This window comes from Oxyura jamaicensis, chromosome 5, assembly GCF_011077185.1.
Source record: "Oxyura jamaicensis isolate SHBP4307 breed ruddy duck chromosome 5, BPBGC_Ojam_1.0, whole genome shotgun sequence".
Classification (NCBI taxonomy): domain Eukaryota; kingdom Metazoa; phylum Chordata; class Aves; order Anseriformes; family Anatidae; genus Oxyura; species Oxyura jamaicensis.
In genome coordinates, this window is record NC_048897.1 from 22,364,745 (window position 1) to 22,386,034 (window position 21,290).

Consider the following 21,290-nt stretch of genomic DNA (forward strand, 5'->3'; position numbering starts at 1 on the left):
TAATTGTTCCTGTTTCACTATGTTCCAGACCAGCTATCCCGCTTGCACATGATCCTGAAACCTTTCATGCTGAGAAGAATCAAGAAGGATGTGGAAAATGAACTGTCAGATAAGGTGAGAAAAAGCATTTATATTTAGAGTATTTCAACTTTATTTTCATAGCTGTTACCTAGTTTTTATAGGCTCATTTGTCACTCTCCATACCTGAAATTTGGTTGTGGACTTTACACAGACCTTACATTTCTGGCATCACATTCCAGCAATCTCATTAGATGTGAATGTAACTTAAGAACCCCTTAATTGATGATTTTTTTTATCTAGGGAAAATATTTTGTTCGCAGTTGCAAATAAAAAGTCTTTAAGCTGGGTTAAACTGACAGTAACATCAGAAATGGAAGTAAAGGGGATTGATACAGCAGTGATTGGCTGGCCCCTGTGAAAGATTGGGCATGGATTTAAGATTGTTTCTGCTTGCTTGTACTGAGCAAGATAGGCATATTGGCAATATCATACTCTTTTCTCTTAGTGTCTTAATTTTTGTGGATGTTAGCGATGCTGGATGGGCTTGTGGACAACTTGTGCCCAGGTTTTGGGACTACTGGCAGAGAGGCATCAGCTTTGTTCTGATGTACTTGTTAGTTTTGAAACTGGAACTCTTTCCACAGACACTGTTATTATGTGATCTATTAGTTGTCTTTGTCATGGGTTCCTGACACTTGTTCAAGATGACTCCAGATAGGTACCGTTTAACAGTAGAATTGGACAAAATTTAAGCTGTTAATCTGCAAATTTCATGTTTTCAGAGGTTCTTAAGACTCTGTTGACTTAGTTGCGTTAATGTTTTTGTAAAGGTCTATCTCCTAAGGCTTCCAAAACACAGTTGTTGCATAAGTGCTTCTCAGGCTGGATCCTGAAATACAGATAAAAACGCAACTGCCAGTATATGTATATTTTTTTGAGAAAGTTAATTTTTCCTTAATATGCATTTTCCCTGCTTTGTTTGTACTGATGTGGTCATGTTCCATTTCAGAGAGAGAAAAAGCTAAAACTTCATAACTATTTTGCAGATTGAAATTCTTATGTACTGCCAGCAGACAAGTCGACAGAAGCTCTTGTATCAAGCTCTGAAAAATAAAATCTCTATTGATGACCTCTTGCAGTCCTCAATGGGCACTACGCAGCAAGCGCAGAACACCACTAGTAGTCTCATGAATCTAGTCATGCAGTTCAGGAAGGTAAGGCTTTTTAAAGTAATAATTAACAAGCATGTTCACTCATTAGCTCAGCACTAAAATAGGGCTTCTAGAAAACAAACAAACAAAAAGCATGTCATACACATGCAGATTTGTGTTCAGTTCTCTTTCTGGTACAGTGCAGCATGATGTTGGAGTAGAAGAGCTTCTGCCAAATTCTGCAAGCATCTGCCAACTTTTGGTTCCAGATTGGTTGTCGAAGTCATCCACTTGGGAAAAAGATGTGGAAGCTGTGAATTGAATAGGAAAAGATATGATTCAGTGTTAAATTAGAACTAATATACTAAAATAGCTGTGAAATACTAGCCAATATTAATGGGATCAATATTCATAGTTGATTTGGGATGTAGATGCTGCATCAGACGAAATTCATCCCTTCCTAATGTTTTCATTTTCTTATAGGTGTGCAATCACCCAGAGTTGTTTGAGCGTCAGGAAACTTGGTCTCCATTTCACATCTCCCTAAAGCCATACCAGATTTCAAAGTTCATCTACCGTCATGGACAGATCAGGGTCTTCAACCACTCACGGGACAGGCAAGCCAACTCCACTTCCTCTCCAGCTTAATATATTTTGTAGTATTATTTAGATTTATTTTAGCTTTGTAAGCACTAATTAACTTCTTTACCTGATGTACTTGAATGGTGTTAGCCAAGCAATGCATTCCTGGTTTTCTTTCGTTTATTCAACTGTTAAACCTCAGATATCTGATGATCCTTCTTAGTGGAATCCTGAGCATCAAACATCCCTTTGATTGAATAAGAAAGTAAGGAAAAGGAATTTATAGTTGTTGCTGATGATGTGTAATAGAACAACCTTTAACAGAATTCTAGAAAAACACTGGTTTCCCTTCAGTGATTTTTCATGTTTAAGGAAGCTATCAGTATCTGCCCGTTGTGACATGATACATTGCGAGCATCTACTTGTGTGTTGACAGCTTTTAATGCTTACCTTGATTGAGTGCAAGCCACCTGAGTGTAGTTTGCTGTTTTCTCTGACTCTAGCAATTCCTGATAAATGTTTTTTTGATTAAATTATGAGAAATGCTCAGGGCAGAGATGCGAAAGACATGTTTGAAGATGAGCCTAACTATTCTACTGCATAAAATGCAATCCCAAAGCAATGGTGTCTCTGAGCATCAGATTAACATTAGTGCACGTGAACTGATGATGCCAGGCAATTCCAAACATCCAGAGTGCTGGCATACTTATCATAACGAACTGAATTACTGGTTACTCTGTATTTTTTTGTTGTCTATGTGATTGAATGTTACATGTATTAGCACCTTCTGAGTGTTTTTGTTTGTTTTGTTGCTTTCATTTTCAGGTGGTTACGGGTTTTACTTTCGCCATTTGCACCAGACCACATCCAGCAGTCTCTCTTCCATAGGAAGGGTAAGTAAGAGAAGTAACCCAGTTTACTGAGAAGTAAGCTGGGTTAAATACTCATTTGTGTGGTGTAATACGTGTTATTCAAGGGGAGAACTGAAAGGCCAGATCAGTCTGTCCTCTGTGATAATCAGATTAGAACTTGTTAGAATTCTTTTAGCCTTTGTATTTGAAGGGAAGTCAGCACGTATATATCATTTCCTCAGTAAGGAAAGGATGGAAGTAAGTAGAAGAATATTCTACAGACAAGTTCAATCACTGCTTAACCCTACTTCAGTTTCTTGTTGTATTTCCTCTTCTCTTGTTTTAGCTTACTTTAAGGGATTAATGCTGCCTCTTTAGTCAAGTGTGAGTTTTTCAGATTCAGAGAAATCTTGGATTAATTTTAGTACCATCTATTGTATGTTACACTGCCAATTTCTTTCAGTTAAAAAGTAGGAGAATGTAAATGATCTGGGATCTAATTGATGAGCAGAAAAGCATATAATTAACTTTTATTGATAAATATAATTCATCGTTATAGATTATTTGATTTTTTTTCGCTAAAAAGAGTGAACTAGATTGCTCAGCTGCTTTAATGGGGAAAATTTGAGGAGAATAAAGCAAGAGAGATAATGGCTGCATTGCTATGCTGAAGCCTCTTAGAGTGGACCTATTCAACTATGCAAACATATTTTCAAGTAAGAAGAACCAGATGCAACAACAGGAGTCTGCACTTGCCTATAACTCTCTAACTTTGGTGTGTCTTGCTGATTATTCTGGTCTATGTTTGTTTTGGTATTCATAATAGACTTCTTCTTGAGTACCTTCTCTGGCATAACATAAAAGGAAAATAATTTCAGAGATACAATATTTGTGTAGAAGTTAAACATAAAAAGTTATGAATGGTATTGGGAATACAGGACACACAGATGGGCCTGAAAAGCTTTCTTGATTAACAGTGGAACATATCTTTCCAGCTCCCTGCTTCACTGCAGCGTTTCCATCATCTTCACCCTATCTGATCCATCCTTATGCCCACACTCACTCACGATGCCCTACCAATTCCTACTTCTCCTTCCCACACGTTTGACTCACTGGCACAGTGAGAAGGAACATGTTTAGCAGGCTGACCTGATGTTAGTATCAGCTGTCTAGGAGATATTTGATGGCAATAGCAAACATACAACTGCCTGTTGATTCCTAGTAGGTCAAATAAACCTGCTTAGTTGTTGCATGTGTTTCTGGCATAGAATATGTCAGTCTTTGTAAATATCCTTCTCTTGCCCATACTGGAAAATAAACTGAAACTTAGAGACAGGGGAACAGCAATTAGGATGAAATTTTCAGTATTTCTAAAAGATCTAGGTTCAATTAGGCTCTCCTGTTTATTTGTCTAGATTTTTCTTATTGTAGAGAATGTGTATGTTGCATAGAATTTACCACTATTGAAATACATTCATTACTTTCAATTATGAGTTTCTGTGCAATGTCTTGGCCTAACTCGTTTTTTTGTGACATAGGCATCAATGAAGAAAGCTGTTTTTCTTTCCTCCGGTTTATTGATGTCTCTCCAGCAGAAATGGCAAACCTCATGAATCAGGGACATTTAGCCAGGTGAGGACAACTTTTTATCTTTTATCTCTCTTATTAATTAAAGGAATAGTACAGGTGATATTAGAGGCATCTCTGTAAACCCGCGTTTTCTGTGCCTCCTAATACTTATCACCTATCTATCATTAACATAATAACTTTTAGAGTTTCCTGCAGGCATAGGACACCATTATACATGTTTTTCTCTGTCAGAGAAATTCTCTGTTAAAATTATTTTATGTTCCATATATACAAGGTGGTCAACGGACAAGAGAGGAGTTCGGTTAAGGTCACACTGTAGGTTGCTGGTATTAAGCACGGGATCCAGACTTCTGAAGGCTGGTTTATTGTAATGCTTACCAATCGCACTTGAGCGTATGTTTAACACACAGCTTATGCACTGATAGTTGTTTTTCAGCTCCAAGCCATATTGTCTCTTTTCTGCATGTTCTTAATACAGAATGGATTTCCAAGGTGCAGGCTTAGGATGGTGGCATTGTGAGTTGTCTCGTCTTGGAAAGTGAAGTGATCTGTTTAAGCTAGTGTATACTCCACAAGTGACAGTACTCTGACTAACATTCAGTAGATATTGTAAAAAAAATAAGCTTAAAAGCAAGTCTTTATCAATAAAAGTGTTTTCTTTAGGGCTTTGTAATATTCTTTCATCATTGCAGTTATTTTGGACAGCTCCTTTTTCATCTGTGTTTTAACTGCAGTACAAATTGCTCTTTATCTGAGCTTTGTGATAAATTCTGTCTTCATTATATAGGTTGCTATGAATAATATGTATAATTTATGGAGAAGTCAGTGCAATTTTAGATAGTAATGGCTAAATCATGCTTGACCCTTTTAAATGAAGTGCTTCAAAATGTATTCTAAGTTAATCATATAGAATCAATTAAGCCACTTCAGAAAAGATGAAAATAATAGTAATATAATTCGAAGATGTCTAGTAAAAAAAAAAAAAAGTATTTCCCAGAAAATTGTAAGCCTGAATTTCTGGAAAAAGAAATGTTTGTGTCAAATGGAATTAGGTTGTTATATAAATTTAAGCCTTTCTTTCACAAAGAAGTGAGTAAATGTATCTACTGTGTTTTATTTCAGATGGTTAGCTCTTTTCCTGTCTCTGAAAGCCTCCTACAGGCTCCATCACTTGCGTTCTTGGGTGGAACCAGAAAGAGAGAAACAGCAGGGCTCACATTGTCTAAAGAACAAGGATTTCTTGCTTGATGTAAATTTCCCACTGTCTTTCCCTAACTTGCACAGCTGCACTTTGCTGCAGGTAAGCAAAATTTCTTTTATCTGGAGACGTTAGCAAATCCTCAGGAGGGAGGAATGCTCAGAAACTTTCCATCCTTACAAAATGGATGAAAACATAAACTTTTAAACAAATTGATTTTATTAGTGTGCTCTCTTATCTGTTGTATAGAACCATTCAGGTTGGAAAAGACCGCTAAGATCATCTAGTCCAACCTTTAATCAAATACAGGTAATGAAGTTTGGGGTGCTGAACAGAAAAGTGATTTGACTGCTGTCTTTCTCCTCTATAGTGATATATTTCAAAACTTGTTATGTAAAAATAAACTAGCTGAATTAGAGGCCTTAAAAATACTACTTCAGTAGAACTAGATGCATGATTTGTCAGGGATGAATTCTAAATGTAAGCTTAAGATTTTTTATTTTTTTTTCTACATGTAAGATGCTTATTTTCAGTCCGAAATAAGTTATTTTCTCAAATTCAATACATTGTTGCAGCAACAGGGATAAGCAAAGACTTCAGTAGCGCTTCCGAGGTAATGAACAAGAATTATCAATGGTTGTCTTTCTATTCTGATACTTGCTTCTACTGCTGGCTCGTAAATTCCGAATGTGTTCATCTTACTGTGTAATGCAAGGTCATTTTCTCTAAGCCTTTGCCTAGGGTGCGTGTGACTCCTTTGTCTCCTTTGTGACTCCTTTGTCTCCTTTTGACTCCTTGACTAAATTGTTGTTGATCTCCTGAGTTGTAACTGCATCAACTTATTTCATTGGAAAGGAAGTTCACAAAAAGAGTAGCACAGGATCGGTAAGCATTTGGGGTACAGTTGAAATTCTCCTTTAGTGGCAGTTAGCATACATACAGTTAAAAAAACATCATTTCTGAAACAGTGAGATCTTGCCAATTTTCTCTGGGGAATATTGCTTCTCTTCACGAGGCTGGAAAGGGAAAGGAGATAGCCAGAATTCAATTGAATAGCGTGTAGAGGAAGTTGAAGATGTATAAGCAGTAGGAAAGCAACCTTGGGCTTGGTGTCATGTTTTGCAGTGTTAACAGCAAAGCCAACAAAATGAGTCCTAGTTGTCAAACAAAGAACAAGCCAACTGAGTGTGTATGCCAGTTAACTCTGACTGTGCTGGTGTTTAAATATTCTGTAATTCTTTATCTAGCTTGTTGAAATGTCTATGCTGTATGGATTTCCTTGCAATAAATAAATAAATATGTATGAAGATTACATTCAGCCATTTCTGTGCTGCCTGTAATGCTTGTATCTCTGAAACTATACTGTGGCTGTGTGCTCTCATGGGTATGGCCAAGGAAAACTTGTGTGTTGTCATGAACATTGCAGCATAACAGTAAAGGAGATGGTGTCACTGTATGTGCTTACAGAAGGTAGCGTTCATTTTTTCACATGTAGAAAGACAATCTAGGTCTTTATATGTCCTTTGGGTTAGTTTATGTAAATATCAGAATGAAAATCATCATGTTTTCTTACAGAACAGGTGGTTTTACATTACAGATGACAGTTGTAGAATATGCACATCCATCTTTTAATACTAACAATGAAATGAAAAGCAAGTGACTCTCCTGCAGACCCACCTGTACCACAGCCTGGCAGGTCTTTATCATATATATATATGTTTCCAAATAACAAATTTGGAATTACCTGTGTCTCTGGGAGTCCCAGTGATGTTACTGTTTTAACTCATGTGGCTTTTATACAAAAAACAGCCAGCTGAGGAGTAAATTTCATCAATTTGGGCAATACAGTGTACTTGTGATAACCCTAGTGAATCTGAAGGAAGTTTAGCCCTACAAGTACAAAGGATTCCTTAGAACTTTTCTAACCTTCATTATAGACAAATTACTATCTGAAGTCACTTTAAAATAAGGTATGTATGCACAATTGTTTGCATAGCTTATATATAGAATGTCTTAACATGTGCAAAACCAGGAGAGTTGAAAAACAAGTAGCCCTGCACGTCTTTCTTTTAACAGCACACATCATCATGAGTGTAAATGAATTCTGTTTTTTATCTTGGCCCAAGAAAGCTTCAGTGTAAAATTTCCTGAGGCTTCATCTAGGGCTTTGTAAGATAGTAAAATGGAAAGAAACTTGCAGTGCAAAATTCTTTGAGGCTTCATTTAGGGCTGTGCAAGATAGTAACATGTAAAGAGTGAGGAGGGGGAAAAAACAGAGGAAAAAGGAAATGGTATAAATCTGGAAAGGCTTTTCTTAACTGCTCGGATCAGCATTTCCGATATAAGAGGCAAACTACAAAAATAAGTCAGTAGACAAAAAAAAGAGAAACTTTTAAAATGGATCTCTAAAATTGAAGTAACATCTGTCTAAAGATGGTATGATTTTCTTCACGTAAGCACAGAAATGCCTCAGTGTGAAGGCTCTTCATTCCCCTTAGCACCTTCACATGTGTGTATTAGTTTGTATATGCTGAGTTAAATTAACATGAAATCTGCTGAGGTGAACCCTTTTCTCTTTTGCTTTCCATTTTCTTTCTGTAAAAACTTAGAAGTGTTAACAAGCTTAAGACAGTTCTGGTAGCCATAGCCCATATTTTTGTGCAGCCCCTTCTGCACTGTAGGAAAGCCTCTTTCAACAATTACTTTCACTGCATGGTTGCAGTAGACGTGTACGTTCATGTTTGTTTTAACAGTCCTCTTCGTAGGTGCTTAGCTTTGTTGTACTAAGGCATATGATCCATTTGAGAGCTGTGCCTGTGTTCTCCTCTGTAACCTTATCCATGCTTTTCCATGTGTGTGACTGAGCAAGCTGCTTTCCACTGTCCCTGCTATATCTGGTGTCTGCTTTGTTCATGAATGCTTAATGGCTCTGTATGTCAGGGCATTCACAGGGGGATGTTTCCCATGATTTGTGCACAGGAAGCTGAAAAGTAGATTTATGCCCCTGTGCAAGAACTGCTTCTAATACCATGCATATATAAAAATAATACTTTTCTCCTATTTGGGGTGCCTCCTTGGAAGTTTTCCCTTTGTTTCTTCCTGTGTAATTCTAGTTGGGCTGGAGCCATCTTTGACTTTTTGATGTTGGCTTCCAAAAGAGAATTAAATAACAAATTTGCATTCCTTTGCAAGGTTTGGAATTGCAGTTTGTTAGCTTTCTCTCTATCCATTTCTTGTTCCTTCACCTTCCAAGAAATGAAGGTAACAAACCCCTCTAACAACCACCAGCAGTATACCAACTCTTGCGCTGATAAGATGTAGTGGAAACCTCTTGTGACTACATGCAATGCCGATTCTTACCATAAAATCAGCTCTATCCCCTCTATGTGGGCCTGGGAAGAAAGTGGCTTTAACCTGAAGCAGCTCTTCTGAGCCTGTCTAGTAGCTTGCTGTTGCCAAGGGGTCTTTTACTAGGGGGTGGAAAGGATCACAAAAGTAACATAGGGTGGAGGAGCAAGGGTTTGTTTTCATCTTGACCAGGTTTTTAATACGTAGCCAGCTATGCCAACAAGAAGAAGGAGCTCTGCAGGGGAGGGAGTGAACATAGGAACCAGTTGCTGCTTAAGGCAGCATTACTGGTAAAGAATTGCCAGCTGAGTAAGTGCCTGTGTTTGGGATCAGTTCACATTAACCAGCGTGGCCCAAGCTTTGACTTGTGCTTTTTAGCTCTGCTGAGTGTCAGTGAAAGTCTATTGTCAGCTTTTTCTGTTCCCACCTCTTAGAGGAGCAGATGTTCAGTCAGAGGATCGGAACTTTCTTTTTGCTCGACCACAAGTGGCACTGGTAGCAGCTGAAAGATATGCTTATGTGCTGGGATTGACTGATTGTATTGCATAGGTGGTGCTAGCACATATGTACAGTAAGAGTATTTGTCTCCCTTGTCAGGAGATTACAAAAGATTATGGTCATCTCTTGCATATACTGTAATCCTCATTAGACAATTTGCCTTTTTTTTTTTTTTTTGAACTGTTAACTAACCATATCAATATACAGGTCTGCCCACGGTGTATTAATTTTAACTAGTGGCCTCACCTGTATGCTAGCCATCTGCTTCTCGTCCAGTGCATTTACATCTGGAAGTAGAAAGGGCCAAGAATGTGTGGTCTCTAATAGGCTACTGCTGTGGATGTTTGCATGTTTTCTAGCATTTTTGACATGCAGTGGATATACACATTTTTGTGTATGAGATGATATACATGTGGCTTGATGTTTAGAACTTCAGACACTGCAATTTTGGAAAATTGGGAGACTCTGGAAATCAAAAGTCTCATGAAATTAATTTTGGTACATTAGGAGCTGGGGCAGAACAATATGGAAGCTTTAGGTGTTGCTTACATTTTACCGAAGTGAACTGCTAAAATTGTCATGAAGACAGCAGGTAGTTTATCTCTTAATGTTTCTTTTTGATTGCTTGTTTCCTCTAGAATTCAGAATAATGGTCTCGTGTTCTTGCTGTCATAATTATGTATAATATAACAACAATTGGTTGATATCAATATAAAAGAGAATAAAAACTAAGTAGCAAGAATGGCTTAGTCTATAAGCAGTTTACTTCATTGCTTGATGTGGATATTCACAATAAAGAAGGAAATACAGTAACTGATGCAAGCAAAGAAAATCTAGTTTTGTTTTCTGTTACTTTTCTGTGTAGAATTGAGCATCCTGAAATAACTTCCCTCGATTTAAACTGCAATGTCAATGAAGTACCCTCATTTGTCACTAGAGATGATCAGTGTGTTCTCCTATATCAAAAGGACATTGATCCTCTTGCAAATTCCAAGTTTTACACATGGGTATGCTCATCTGCGTCAGTAACCATGCCTGCACCTTGGAAGTCTTTAGGATAAAATTCAAAGCCATTTTGCACCGGAAGAGAAAAAAAGGTTGGAAAAAATGAAAGTACAGAGATACCAGTCCAGTGTTACTTAGTGTTACTTACTTTTTTCCTTGCCAAATTTCATTTTGACCATGTTTTTGAATAGATAAAAGAACAGCCAGAAAATGGTCTGAGGGTCGGATCTATTAGAATATTAGAAAAGCTAAGGTTAAAGGGTTCAAAAAAGGAAAAACTTGTTTCTAGTTCCAACAGAGCATAAAGGCAAATATGAATATGAACTATTCTGATTTCATCCATTGCAGGATTTCTGATAATTGCGCACAGATCTGTACATTGTTGCTGCAGAAGATACATAGGGTTTCCTCTTTCCATGAGAAACACTTGGTGAATGTTCTTTTTTTGTCTTTTTCATAGGTGGTTACAAGATTTGAGAGTTTTTCATTACAGACAAAATAACTTATTAATTTTAATTTTGTTTTTAGAACCTTGTGTTCAGTAGCCACTGTAAAGCAGTTACTGGCTATTCAGATCATGTCATACATCGAAGGAGATCAGCTACCTCATGTGTACGGTGCTGCCAGGTGACTGAGCTGCCGTCCTTCCTGTGCATAGCCAGCCCACGGGTAAGTCCAAGTTAAGTTGTAAATTATGTATTTTCTATTGTGTTTTAAATCTTGTTAGAATTGTGTCTTAGGAACAGGATGATATATTACTTTCTTTTGGTTGGGTAAAATTGTTGTGAGGATATCCTTTTGCTACTGTATTCTATAGTGCTTTTTTAAAAGGGAAGTCACTTCATAGGGGAAATGACTGCAATGGGTACTGAAGGGAAAAGGAAAGTTGTGAGATGCACCCAACAGGAGTTATTCTGAGATACGTAGATTTCACTTTCTCTCCTAATACCAAAAGCAGTAAAATTGTAGAAGAGATTGTGAAATAGATTTTTTTTTTTTCCTCTATATAATCTGAAGGGGGTGTAGGTATGATATAAATTGATTGGGATGATTGTTTGGTCAACTCTGATGACAAAGGGGGCTGAGGACTTTTTTTGAAAAGGATGTTCAGTTTCTCTAGTTGCATGAGCTTATGCTCCAAAAAAGAAACACTAAAGGACTGAGTTGACATTTCCTAAATCTTCTGGGTATTAAGAGGTATTGCTTGGAATTATCTATCAACTATGAACCAAATTTTGAAATTACTTTAGCTGAAGTTTCCTTGGCTGACACAAGAGACCCTCATAAGTTTATGGCTATTGTTTTAATTCTGTGTTGCTAGATCTTGGCAAAGCTGAACAAAATGTACTTATGATTCAAATCTGGGCTTGAATCTACCATTTGTCATCATAATAGATAAGCATATCTATAGAGAGTTGCCACCTTCAGAATAACCTTTTATAAAAAATGAGGTTCTGACCCATGCTCTCGCTAAAAGATAAATCACTGAACACTGTTTCTCCTAATCGCCTGGATGAACATCAGTTTTGAGGAAACAGCTAAAAGTAAGATAAACATGCGCTGGATGCCACATTGTGCTAGATTTTATAGTATGCTGGGTGAGATATAAAGTTCTGCAGGAGTCTGTGGCTGCTGGTCACATCCTTGGTCCTGTTAAGAACAGGAAAGCTGAAGCTGTGCACCACAGCTGTGTGTAGTTAGTTTGGCAGATTCCCCTCCCCCATCCCCCAGATTTTTCTTTTTCTTTACCATGTTATTATGTGCTGTTCTCAGCTTAGTGTGGTAAATTAAGTAATGTAAATGATCAATTCCAAGTCAATTCCAAGTCAACAAACAATAATTAATATAATAGGCTTGTCTTACATTGCTTCATGCTCAAATAAAAAACTTTCTCTCTCCTGCAGGAAATAATTAGTCTTACATTTTTTTTCCCATATACTGTCACATACCCAGGACTCTCCTGGTTAACCCCCTGCTCTTGAGGGAAAGCCCTACCTTAATTGAAAAGTGGGTGTCAGTGGGACTAAGAACGAGGACATCTGCTTCCAGTTACTTTGAAGTAATATCAGGCCAATAAAATCCCTATCATTTAAAGAGGAATTTTAATGCTACTTATATATACAAAACTAGGTCAATAGCAGAAGACTTTTATTGCCGGACCATCCAGATGTTAGATTCTTTAACCCATACTGATGTTGTTGCTGCATCTTGATCAGATGTGGCTGCATGTATGTATAATATCTTGGCATCTGAAGAAGGATGTATGTCACCCAGGACTGCTTATCACCTATATACTGCTCCTTGAGCTGAATTCATAGCCTTTAGTTCTAGGGGCCAGGAACCCAACTTTTTCCAAAGTCTCATACTGCCTCCTGGTCACAACATGCTGCCTGGTTCAAGGACAAGCAGTTACTCTGAAAGCAAATTGTAGAAATCCCTTCTCCTTCAAATTTCAATCCTTTGATTTGTCACTCTTTGTGCTCAAAATTGAATTACTTCTGAAGAATGTGTTGAATACTGCCTATACATTATGAAATGAAGAGAGGGGTCAGAAGGCTGGGTTTGAAGGGGAAGGGAAAGTCAAGGAGAGATTCTATTTGACATTTATTCAACTGAATAAAAGTTACTTGTTTTTGGCTTGGCTGATGTGGAAAAATGATTAAGTGCAGGCATGGCTTTTTGTTTCTAGGAATACAAAGACTTAATTTTACGCTTGTTACAAACTTTTGGCAGGAGTGTGCAAGACCTGAAATAGCAGAAAGAGCATGTATGTTCTCAGAAACTATAGCCTTCTGTTGTTTGACCTGTGATGAATTTTGGGAAGTTAATGGAGCGAATGATAGAAATAGGAGCGTATGTTTATGTAGCAGCTATTGGGGTGGGGGGGACTATCGGAGAGGGGGTTATTTAGCATTGTAGTTTTCTTTCTGTAGGGGCTGTTTTCCTGAGTACAGATAGGCCTAAATTCCCCCAAAATAAGTTGGAAGATGGATCTTGTATTCTCGTTTAGAAGCTGATTTATTAATTTCAAAGTAATATGGCTTGATTTAGGTTAGCAGTTTAACAGAGCCCAGTGTGTCACAGGTATTGCAGGGAGAAGTGGTTTGGGGAATCTCATAATGTCTGAAGGATTAACTGTGTGGAGATAAGTGTAGGAAATGTTTTAAAATTACTAAGCTACTGAATTCAAGGTGGTAATACATTCATATATCGCTATCACCCTAATTTTGGATATACTTCTGAGCCATGACTGTTACATTCTGTGGATTTGCTAAGAATATGTTGATAAAGGACAGGTTAGTACTAAGGAGTGTGTCCAACCTTTTACTACAAGTAAAACCACAAAAACAAAACTGAAACAAAAAAAATTCTTCATGGCAAAAGGGTCATGGTAAGAGTAGGAGCACGAACAAACTTAAATGGAAGACTTTTTTGACCTGTTTCAGAATGTTTTTTTTTTTTTTTTTTTTTTTTTTCATGTAAGGCAATGTAAAAGATGCAGAGCTCTGAATTAGTGTGTGTGCGCATTAAAAAAAAGTGGAGCTGACAGTGAAAATGGTCTGATGTTCTCAGATGTTAGTCAGTGTCACACAGGTGTTAATCCTTCCTGTGTGGGAAGTTTTGTTCGTGTTAATGCAGAAGCTGCACTGAGGCAGAGTTCATCTCAAGATTGACTCCTAATAGTTCTTCCTTTAGGTGAGGTATTACAGATTGCCAGTGCTTGGAAGAGTGTTTGTTCCAGGCTATCTAGTAAAGAAATACAAACAGAAATGTGATGGTTAATAGTGTCCTTAAAGGAAACAATGCAGTTCTCTACCATAGTTTGCAGTGGTCATCACTGTAGAGGCAGTAAGATTTGAACTGTAAATTGTGAGAGGTTTTGCCCTCACACAAAAGACAGTCTTACACTGTGACTGCAGGTGGCAGTACAAGATAGCATCAGCTCCAACACCATATAGTGAGTGGTGGAGATGTGTACAAAGCCTTACTTAACGCAGTGCCTTTCACTTTGCAGTGTTGCATGCGACTGCATGTAGACCTATAAGCTATCCTGGTATAAAAATAGCTCTTGGCATCTTGCAGATCAATGGCTTTACAATTGTTGCTAAGACTCTATGCTTTTTTGGTTTTGTTTCAGTATGTCCTATAATTGTACTGGTGAATCTCTTTAAGCAAGAGATTGTCCCTTGCAAAGGTAACTGTTAGCAAGATGAATTTATTCTTATGAGAAGAGCTCCCATAAACCAGGAGTAGACCACAGGCTACCATCAAGAAGATCTTGCTTAATGTCTTTTTACCTTGTGTTAGCTGGTGTATGTCCAGAAAGGAGTAGCTAGCATCTAAGCAGGCAGCCTGTCCTGAGGTATGGGATGCTCCATCACACAGTTCTAAAGAGCAGTATGTAAAACTGTTGCTGTTTAAACAGTTTCATTGCTTAGCATTTGGTTAAGCCATTAGAAGGTTTTTATTGGCATGCTATAATGTTATATATATTATTCTCAATAGGTAGCAGTCAGTTGCATCACACCAGAGTAAGCTTGAACAAGAAATTCTTCCCCCCTCCAAAACACAAAAGATGCAATAGTAAGGTGGTTCTTTCACTGCACTTAAAGTTTCAGTTGTCCCATTATCAAATTCCCACACCTTCTCAATTCTCAAGAAGCTCATCTGCTTACTGTTCAGCATCAAGCCCTACAGATTCCCCTAGTATTTCTCATTATGCAGCTCTGCTGGCTTTTTTCAAATGTGAAAACTTTCACAACTGATTTCTGCTGTGCTCCATTTGTTAAATAAATGCTTTTTGTAATCTTCTAGGTAGCGTGCTCATTTTCCACAGTGTTAGGACTAATGAGAATGCTTGTAACTTAGTTGCACCTACCTGGATGATTTTTTTTAAAATTTTACTTCTGAAATAAAAGCAACAATGACTTCTAAAGTAGTAACATATTTGATTCCTATATTAGTGAGGTAACCTATGAAATACTGCAAATTTATAAGTTCTCCATTTAAATTCCATGCTGTTAGGTTAACTACATAATATTAAATTTTAGCTTAATTTTAAGTGAGCTTGCAAAAAAATTACTAAGTCTTTTGATAGAACGTGAAAGTTTCTACTCTCCTTCTTTTGTATATACCGCACAATGTTAGCCCAAAACAGACTTCCATTCAGAAAAGATAGGAAGAAGTTGGCAGTCTGCATATTATTGAAAAGATTTTTGTTAGTGAATTGTTATGTATTTATGTTTGAGTGAAAGTGGTGGTGTATTTCCTTTGGGATCATATGGTTTATCTCTGGGTGAAGTATTTTAAGAAAAAAAACAGCTCAGTAGGCTGTCTGGTGTGTGCCTTGGCTTTGTCAGTTACTCTTGTGGCTTTCATTACTTCATTGACTTGGAGAGATCTCTGCTAGGTAAGTACTTGATTGTGAAGGGCAGAAATTAAAATAAAATAAAAAGAAATATAGGCAAAATGCAGCAAGGATACTATTCTTCTGCTCTCGGCTTTGCTATCAGTTGTGTAGGAATTGGCACAAAACACTATATCAAAATGCAAATGGTCTGTCTTATCATTCATGAGGCTTTTTTGTGGGGTGGAAAGATGATGCATCTTCCCTTATTGTAAACCAGTTTAAGGTTATTTCTATTTGTACACATCAGTAATTATTTGGCTTTTAAAATTTGAACCACTGAGAAGGTAACTGAACTGGGAATTTGGGGAAGGGAATGAGGGCAACCTGAATAAGAATGTCAATTATGATTTTACTCGTAGGTAACAGCTGTGCCACTGGAGTTCTATTGCAACGATCGAAGCGCAGAATATGAGCGCAGGGCACTAAGGGAAGGAGGAAGTCTTGAAGCAAAGCAGTGTGTAGTCAATGGAGCCCCTGAACTAGCAGCTGACTGGCTGAAGCAGTGCTCCCAGTTCTTCCCAGAATATCCGGGAGGACTGTTGGGAATCAGGCCTCAGAACGGCTGGTCTTTTATCAGGATACCAGGTAAGTTTGGAGGTTGTCATGGCAGAGAGATGAGATAAATAAGGCCATCTGCTCTTTGGAGGTCATGCTGCTTGCTTACTGTTTAGTGTTTTGCTTGCTCGTCTTAAGTGAAAATTAACCCCGGTATCTTAAAATACACCATGATTTCACATCCTTTGTCAGCAGTAAACCTCTCTTTGCATGTCAGTCTTCAAAGCCCCTTGAAAGAGGTAAATTTGATAAATAAAGTACAGTCTATTCTCACAACCAAATACTACTTTGAGGTTGGAGATAAGAAAATTGCAGGAAAAGTAATGATCATAGCTTGCCTCCCGGTGTGTTGGAACACCTTTGTATTGATCAAAGAGCTTTTGTTGATTTTCCTAGTGAAAGGATAAAGACTGCTTGTAAGCAGTCTACCAGGAGCAGGACAGGTATGGGCACCAAGTTCAGAGGAAATTTTCGTAGAAAACAAGATGGGGGATTATTGAGTTTCAGTTGAAATAAAGATGACTTGTTCATACTTCCTTGTAAAGTGAGAAGATGATACTATTGCGTAAATGCATGGTACTTTTTCCTGGAAATAGGCTAACGTAGCTAAAGATTTGCTGGAATTTGATTGCCAGTACTGCAGTGACTTTCATGGACTAGTCACAATCTAGTTGTTGGAAGGTGGTCCTGAACAGTGAACAGAATTCTGCAGAAAGCACTAGAGATTTGAGAGATAGCCAACAGGAAAAACAGCTTACACTGCCAGATCCTAAGTTATTCCCAGACCCTTTTGGGTCAAGGTTGTTTGGCAAGGGAAGTTAGTACAGTAAAAGAAAAATGGCTTTTTGCTTGCTACAGTCCGGTTTATGAGGGTACCTCATAAGTGCATGGAGTTATTTGAAGAACATGCACATTTGTACCTACCTAGTAGAGAAACTCACTTTTCATGAGTTTGCACTAGATTGATGTTCAGTGATTGATTTTGTAGTTGCCTTTCTTCAGGAATTCATGGCATTGTTTAGCAGTTACTTAGAAGATGAATCACTGCAGCAGAAAGGAGGGATAAATTAAGATATAAGATATGAATAGAGAATTGAAGAAAAGTAGCCAACATAGAATTAGAGGGCTGCTTTTTCATGAAGAGACTGATAACTTAGTCATCAAGAAAAATTTACAGAGGAATAAAGATAGGGTACAAGAAAGTTACAGGAATGAAGGAATATGTGCAAGTTTTGACAAATTGTTTTCAAAGCACAACAAAGAATCAAAGAATTTGGTTGAGAACATCATTTGGATGAGTGTTTTATGTAAACCTGGCTTCATTTGGGAAATGTTGGAGCTAAAAGTGGATGAAAAAAAGTAGTTTCATACAATTGTGTTTTAATTAGGTGTAAAGTTGCATTAAAACCTAAACTTACACTAAGAGGAGAGGGCACATACCACAAGACAGCTGTGTTTATACACGCAGAAGCAGGCATGGTGCATTACAGAAAGTGACTGACATGCTGAAGAAGCCATTTACAAGGCTGAAGTCTAGCAAGTGGAAAATGGAACCCTAGGTGTGAAGGTCCATGGTAAATAGGTGACAGGAACAAAGGGGAAACCTCTCTCTCCTAACCCTGATCTATCCTGTCCCAGACTCGGCGTTCCCAGTACCCTGGCAGCAGGCTCAGCTGCGATCACTGTGGGAATCTCTGGAGGCTTTTCCTGTTCTTTGAAAGAAAAATGGTCCTGGATTAAATGGCAGGAAGTGTCTGAGTCCTTTTAGCATCGATAAAAAGCACCGGCCTCGCTGGCTGTTTACTGTGAGAGCCAGCTAGCTCCTCACTGACCCCATTGTGCTGTGCAGACGGTCGGGAGGGGAACCAGGGGTGTCAACTGGAACCCAGACTTTATCTCTCTTTCCTCTGTATTTTGCATGTCCAGAGGCACTTTCTCATTCTCCAGAGAGCTGTGAGCCCAGCTGCAGTCATCGGCCAGTGCTTCTGACTGGGGTTATTCCAAGACATAATCATTTCTAACTGTTCTTCCCATGCCGTAGGATCCCACTGTATGTTCTTGTAGATAATTATTGTCCATGGCTAGAGGCAGGAACATTTTTCAGATTAAAAACCATAGAGTATGATTTCACAGTTACCGTCTTTTTGGTCTGGTTGTCATTTGTTTATGTCATTTGTCAGCGCTGAAAAAGATCACCAAATTGCATCCTGGGGACAGTTTCTTTGAGGTGCCATCCAGGACCTCATCTTCTGGCTGGTTTAAAATTTTAGAAGTTCATTTGATGATGCTATTTAAATAAAGAAATAAAATATATTGTTATTGGGAGCTTTCACTGATTATTAAAATGTAGAATTGCAAATTTTGGAAATCCCATTTAATATAAGAAGCCTTTTTCTTTCCACAAGGTAAAAGGGGATGAGAAATATCAAAGGGAAAAACTAGGGATGGAAGACACTTTTTAAATAATTGTGCTACTCTCTGAAGACAGTAAAGTAGTACAGTTTTTGTTACAGCTTTACAGAATTTGTCCTTTGAAGCACTAGGTGGCAGGCTTTAAGCTTGCAAAAAGTGAATTTGGAAAACACAATGGTATAAAGATAGCACACTTAAGTTGTCAGGCTAAAGTCAAACGTTTTTCTCTTCCAGAGATGACAAATCCTATTTTGTTAGTTTTGTTAATTTTGCTTTCCTCAGAAAAACCTTTCTCATCAGTGCAGCCTGCTCTGATGCTGAGGTATTAGACAAATTATAAACTGTTAACTAGTTTCAAGCTTTTCATACTGTAAAACCATCTACAAATAAGTTCTTCCCTTGTAATTTGCATTTTATTGCAACTTAAAAATAGTAACTTACACAATGGAGACCTAAGGAGCCAGCAGCAAAGGACACGCATCATTTCCAGTTACCAAAACTTAATTCTACCTATTCATGCCTGTGTGAGAAAAACTGTAGCATTTTGCTTTCGGAAACTTAGTATGTTAATCTGAGTCAGTCTAGTTTGATTTTTGAACAGTCCCTGTTTGTTCTCTCAGTTTCCTTCCAGCTTTTGGTTAATAATCATATTCATTTGTTTATCTAGACTTTCCATGTTGCTTCACTTCAAAATAACAAGTTGACCAATTAGAATAAAAGCAAAATGTCATGGTTTTATGATTTAACGGAAAGAATAACATTTCATGTCATGAACAAGGATTCTTAAATAACCCTAAGTCATTTCCATATTTGTATAATTGCCTAAGTTCAAAGCTTAGTTTTACTTAGAGGCATGCATGAAATTATTAACTATTTGTATGCAATTGAAAATAAGTTCTCTTCTAGAAAGAGTGTGTCATATGCTGTTTCACTTAATACAAATGCCAGCTTGAGTTGTGGTCTTGAATTTCCCTTACAGTATTTACTTTGCTTGGCTCTCCAATTGACAAATCCATTGAGGTAATTGCTACTGATTCAAGCAGTGTTGTGGTACTCGCTCCTGGCAAAGCATTAAGATCTCCATCAAATGAGATCTTCCTTTATGAAGAGAGATCAAATCAGAAGAAAACAGTGCATATCTAGATAGGCAGAGAAGCACAAATGTTTTCTCAATTCAGAAAGAAGTAGTTCTCATGTCCTAATCTTCTGAAGCATCTTCTGATGTCCTAATATGGATTTCAGTAATTCATCATCAGTAATTTTCAGTAATTCATCAGGCCTAGTATTTATATATAAGCTAAATAATATAGTTTTGAAAGAAATCTTGATTGAAATACTAAAGTGTTGAAGAGTCCGCCATATTTCTGGATAAAACTTTTCCTCATTAGTTTTTTCCTCTATTGGGAAGTTAAGAGGGAAGCATGTCCTGTTTTTACAGTTGTAATGTAAATTACTGGATCCTGGGCCTTTCTCTGCTAGTATGAAGTTCTATTCTGTTGTTGAAAACCTTTTTCCAAAAGAAGAATCTTGGGTATTGCCAATTGCTCTTTGAAAAATCGAAATAGATGAAGTTTCAGTTCTCCCTCACTACAGGAAAAGTTTTTAATACACAGAACTCTTGAAGATTTTTTTTTTCCTGAACACTTCTCGTTTTTTGTTAGCCTTTCTGAAAGGGGTCTTAAACCTAGGTGTGTTATTTCAAAACAGTCTTTTGAATTAAGTACAGAAGAACTACCTTTCTGCTTTTTCCTTAGTAAACTTGTGGTTGTACGTCTGAGGATCAAACTTAGCCAGCCCTCTGTGCCATATCACTGCAAGTGGACACAATTGGACTGGGTTGCCTGCAATGCTCATGAGCGTTTTTAGGAGCACCGTTTTCCATTTGTGATCTGTACTCATCTTTTCCATGAGCATAAACTTGCTTTTAACTAAGCTAAAGTGCATGGTGCTCAAATGTTTGAATTAATTTTTGCATATATATATATTTTTTTTTTTGAAATACTGTACAAATCTGTTAAGTGCCTTACAGTAAGTTGTATTTTCTGCAGCCCACCAGTTAATTTATTCTGTGCAGCTACAATTGTGAAGAAGTGTTACCTGCTGGATATTTGAAAATATTTGGATTCTGTACTAGCCTGCTCGATCTGCAGTTGTCAACTTTCCGTTCTGGCTGTAAACCTAAATTCAAAGAATAAAGAATCATTAGTGGCCTTTCCAAAAGATAATTTTTTGGAAGAAAATTTCCCTTCATCCCATTTCAACTGTAGTGTATTGTTTACTGAAGTTTATGTACAGAATGTACAAACAGGAAGATCTCCTTCCTGAAAAATACTTCACGAGCAGCACTGAAATAGAGAAGACACAAAATGTAATATCTGCAGTGACTTACAAGTTTGCCATCTGGAAGCATTTCTTAAACAGAAAAAAAAAAAAAAAAAGGCAAGGAAGAAAACAAAAAACGAAGGCTGTGCTGTTAAGGGGCAGTTAATTTGCAGTGTTTTTCACCTTCTGTGTTAGTGATGGGTTTGGTCTTGAAAGTAGGTGTTTGAAGAATGAGCCTGAAGCTTAGCAACAGGTAGCAGCAAATGTCCAAAAGACAGCATTTTAATGTGCGGAATGTCTTCAACCGTCAACACATGTTGTGGTTGTTGGTCTGGTTAGAATGAATC

At 37.6% G+C, this 21,290-nt stretch overlaps 1 protein-coding gene and 1 long non-coding RNA gene across 2 annotated transcripts in view; both read left to right on the forward strand.

Moving 5' to 3' along the window:
* Positions 1-21,290, forward strand: part of INO80 (INO80 complex ATPase subunit) — a 58,598-nt gene that overhangs the window by 18,387 nt on the left and 18,921 nt on the right. Inside the window, exons 18-25 of the mRNA XM_035327107.1 lie at positions 29-114; positions 1,068-1,235; positions 1,656-1,789; positions 2,580-2,647; positions 4,144-4,237; positions 5,318-5,495; positions 10,773-10,913; positions 16,014-16,239. Of these exons, the coding sequence (XP_035182998.1) occupies positions 29-114; positions 1,068-1,235; positions 1,656-1,789; positions 2,580-2,647; positions 4,144-4,237; positions 5,318-5,495; positions 10,773-10,913; positions 16,014-16,239 (1,095 nt within the window). The remainder of the gene's footprint in view (positions 1-28; positions 115-1,067; positions 1,236-1,655; positions 1,790-2,579; positions 2,648-4,143; positions 4,238-5,317; positions 5,496-10,772; positions 10,914-16,013; positions 16,240-21,290) is intronic.
* Positions 10,926-15,683, forward strand: LOC118167594. Its single transcript, XR_004751205.1, has 2 exons — positions 10,926-14,862; positions 15,644-15,683. It is a non-coding gene; the product is annotated as an uncharacterized LOC118167594 (long non-coding RNA).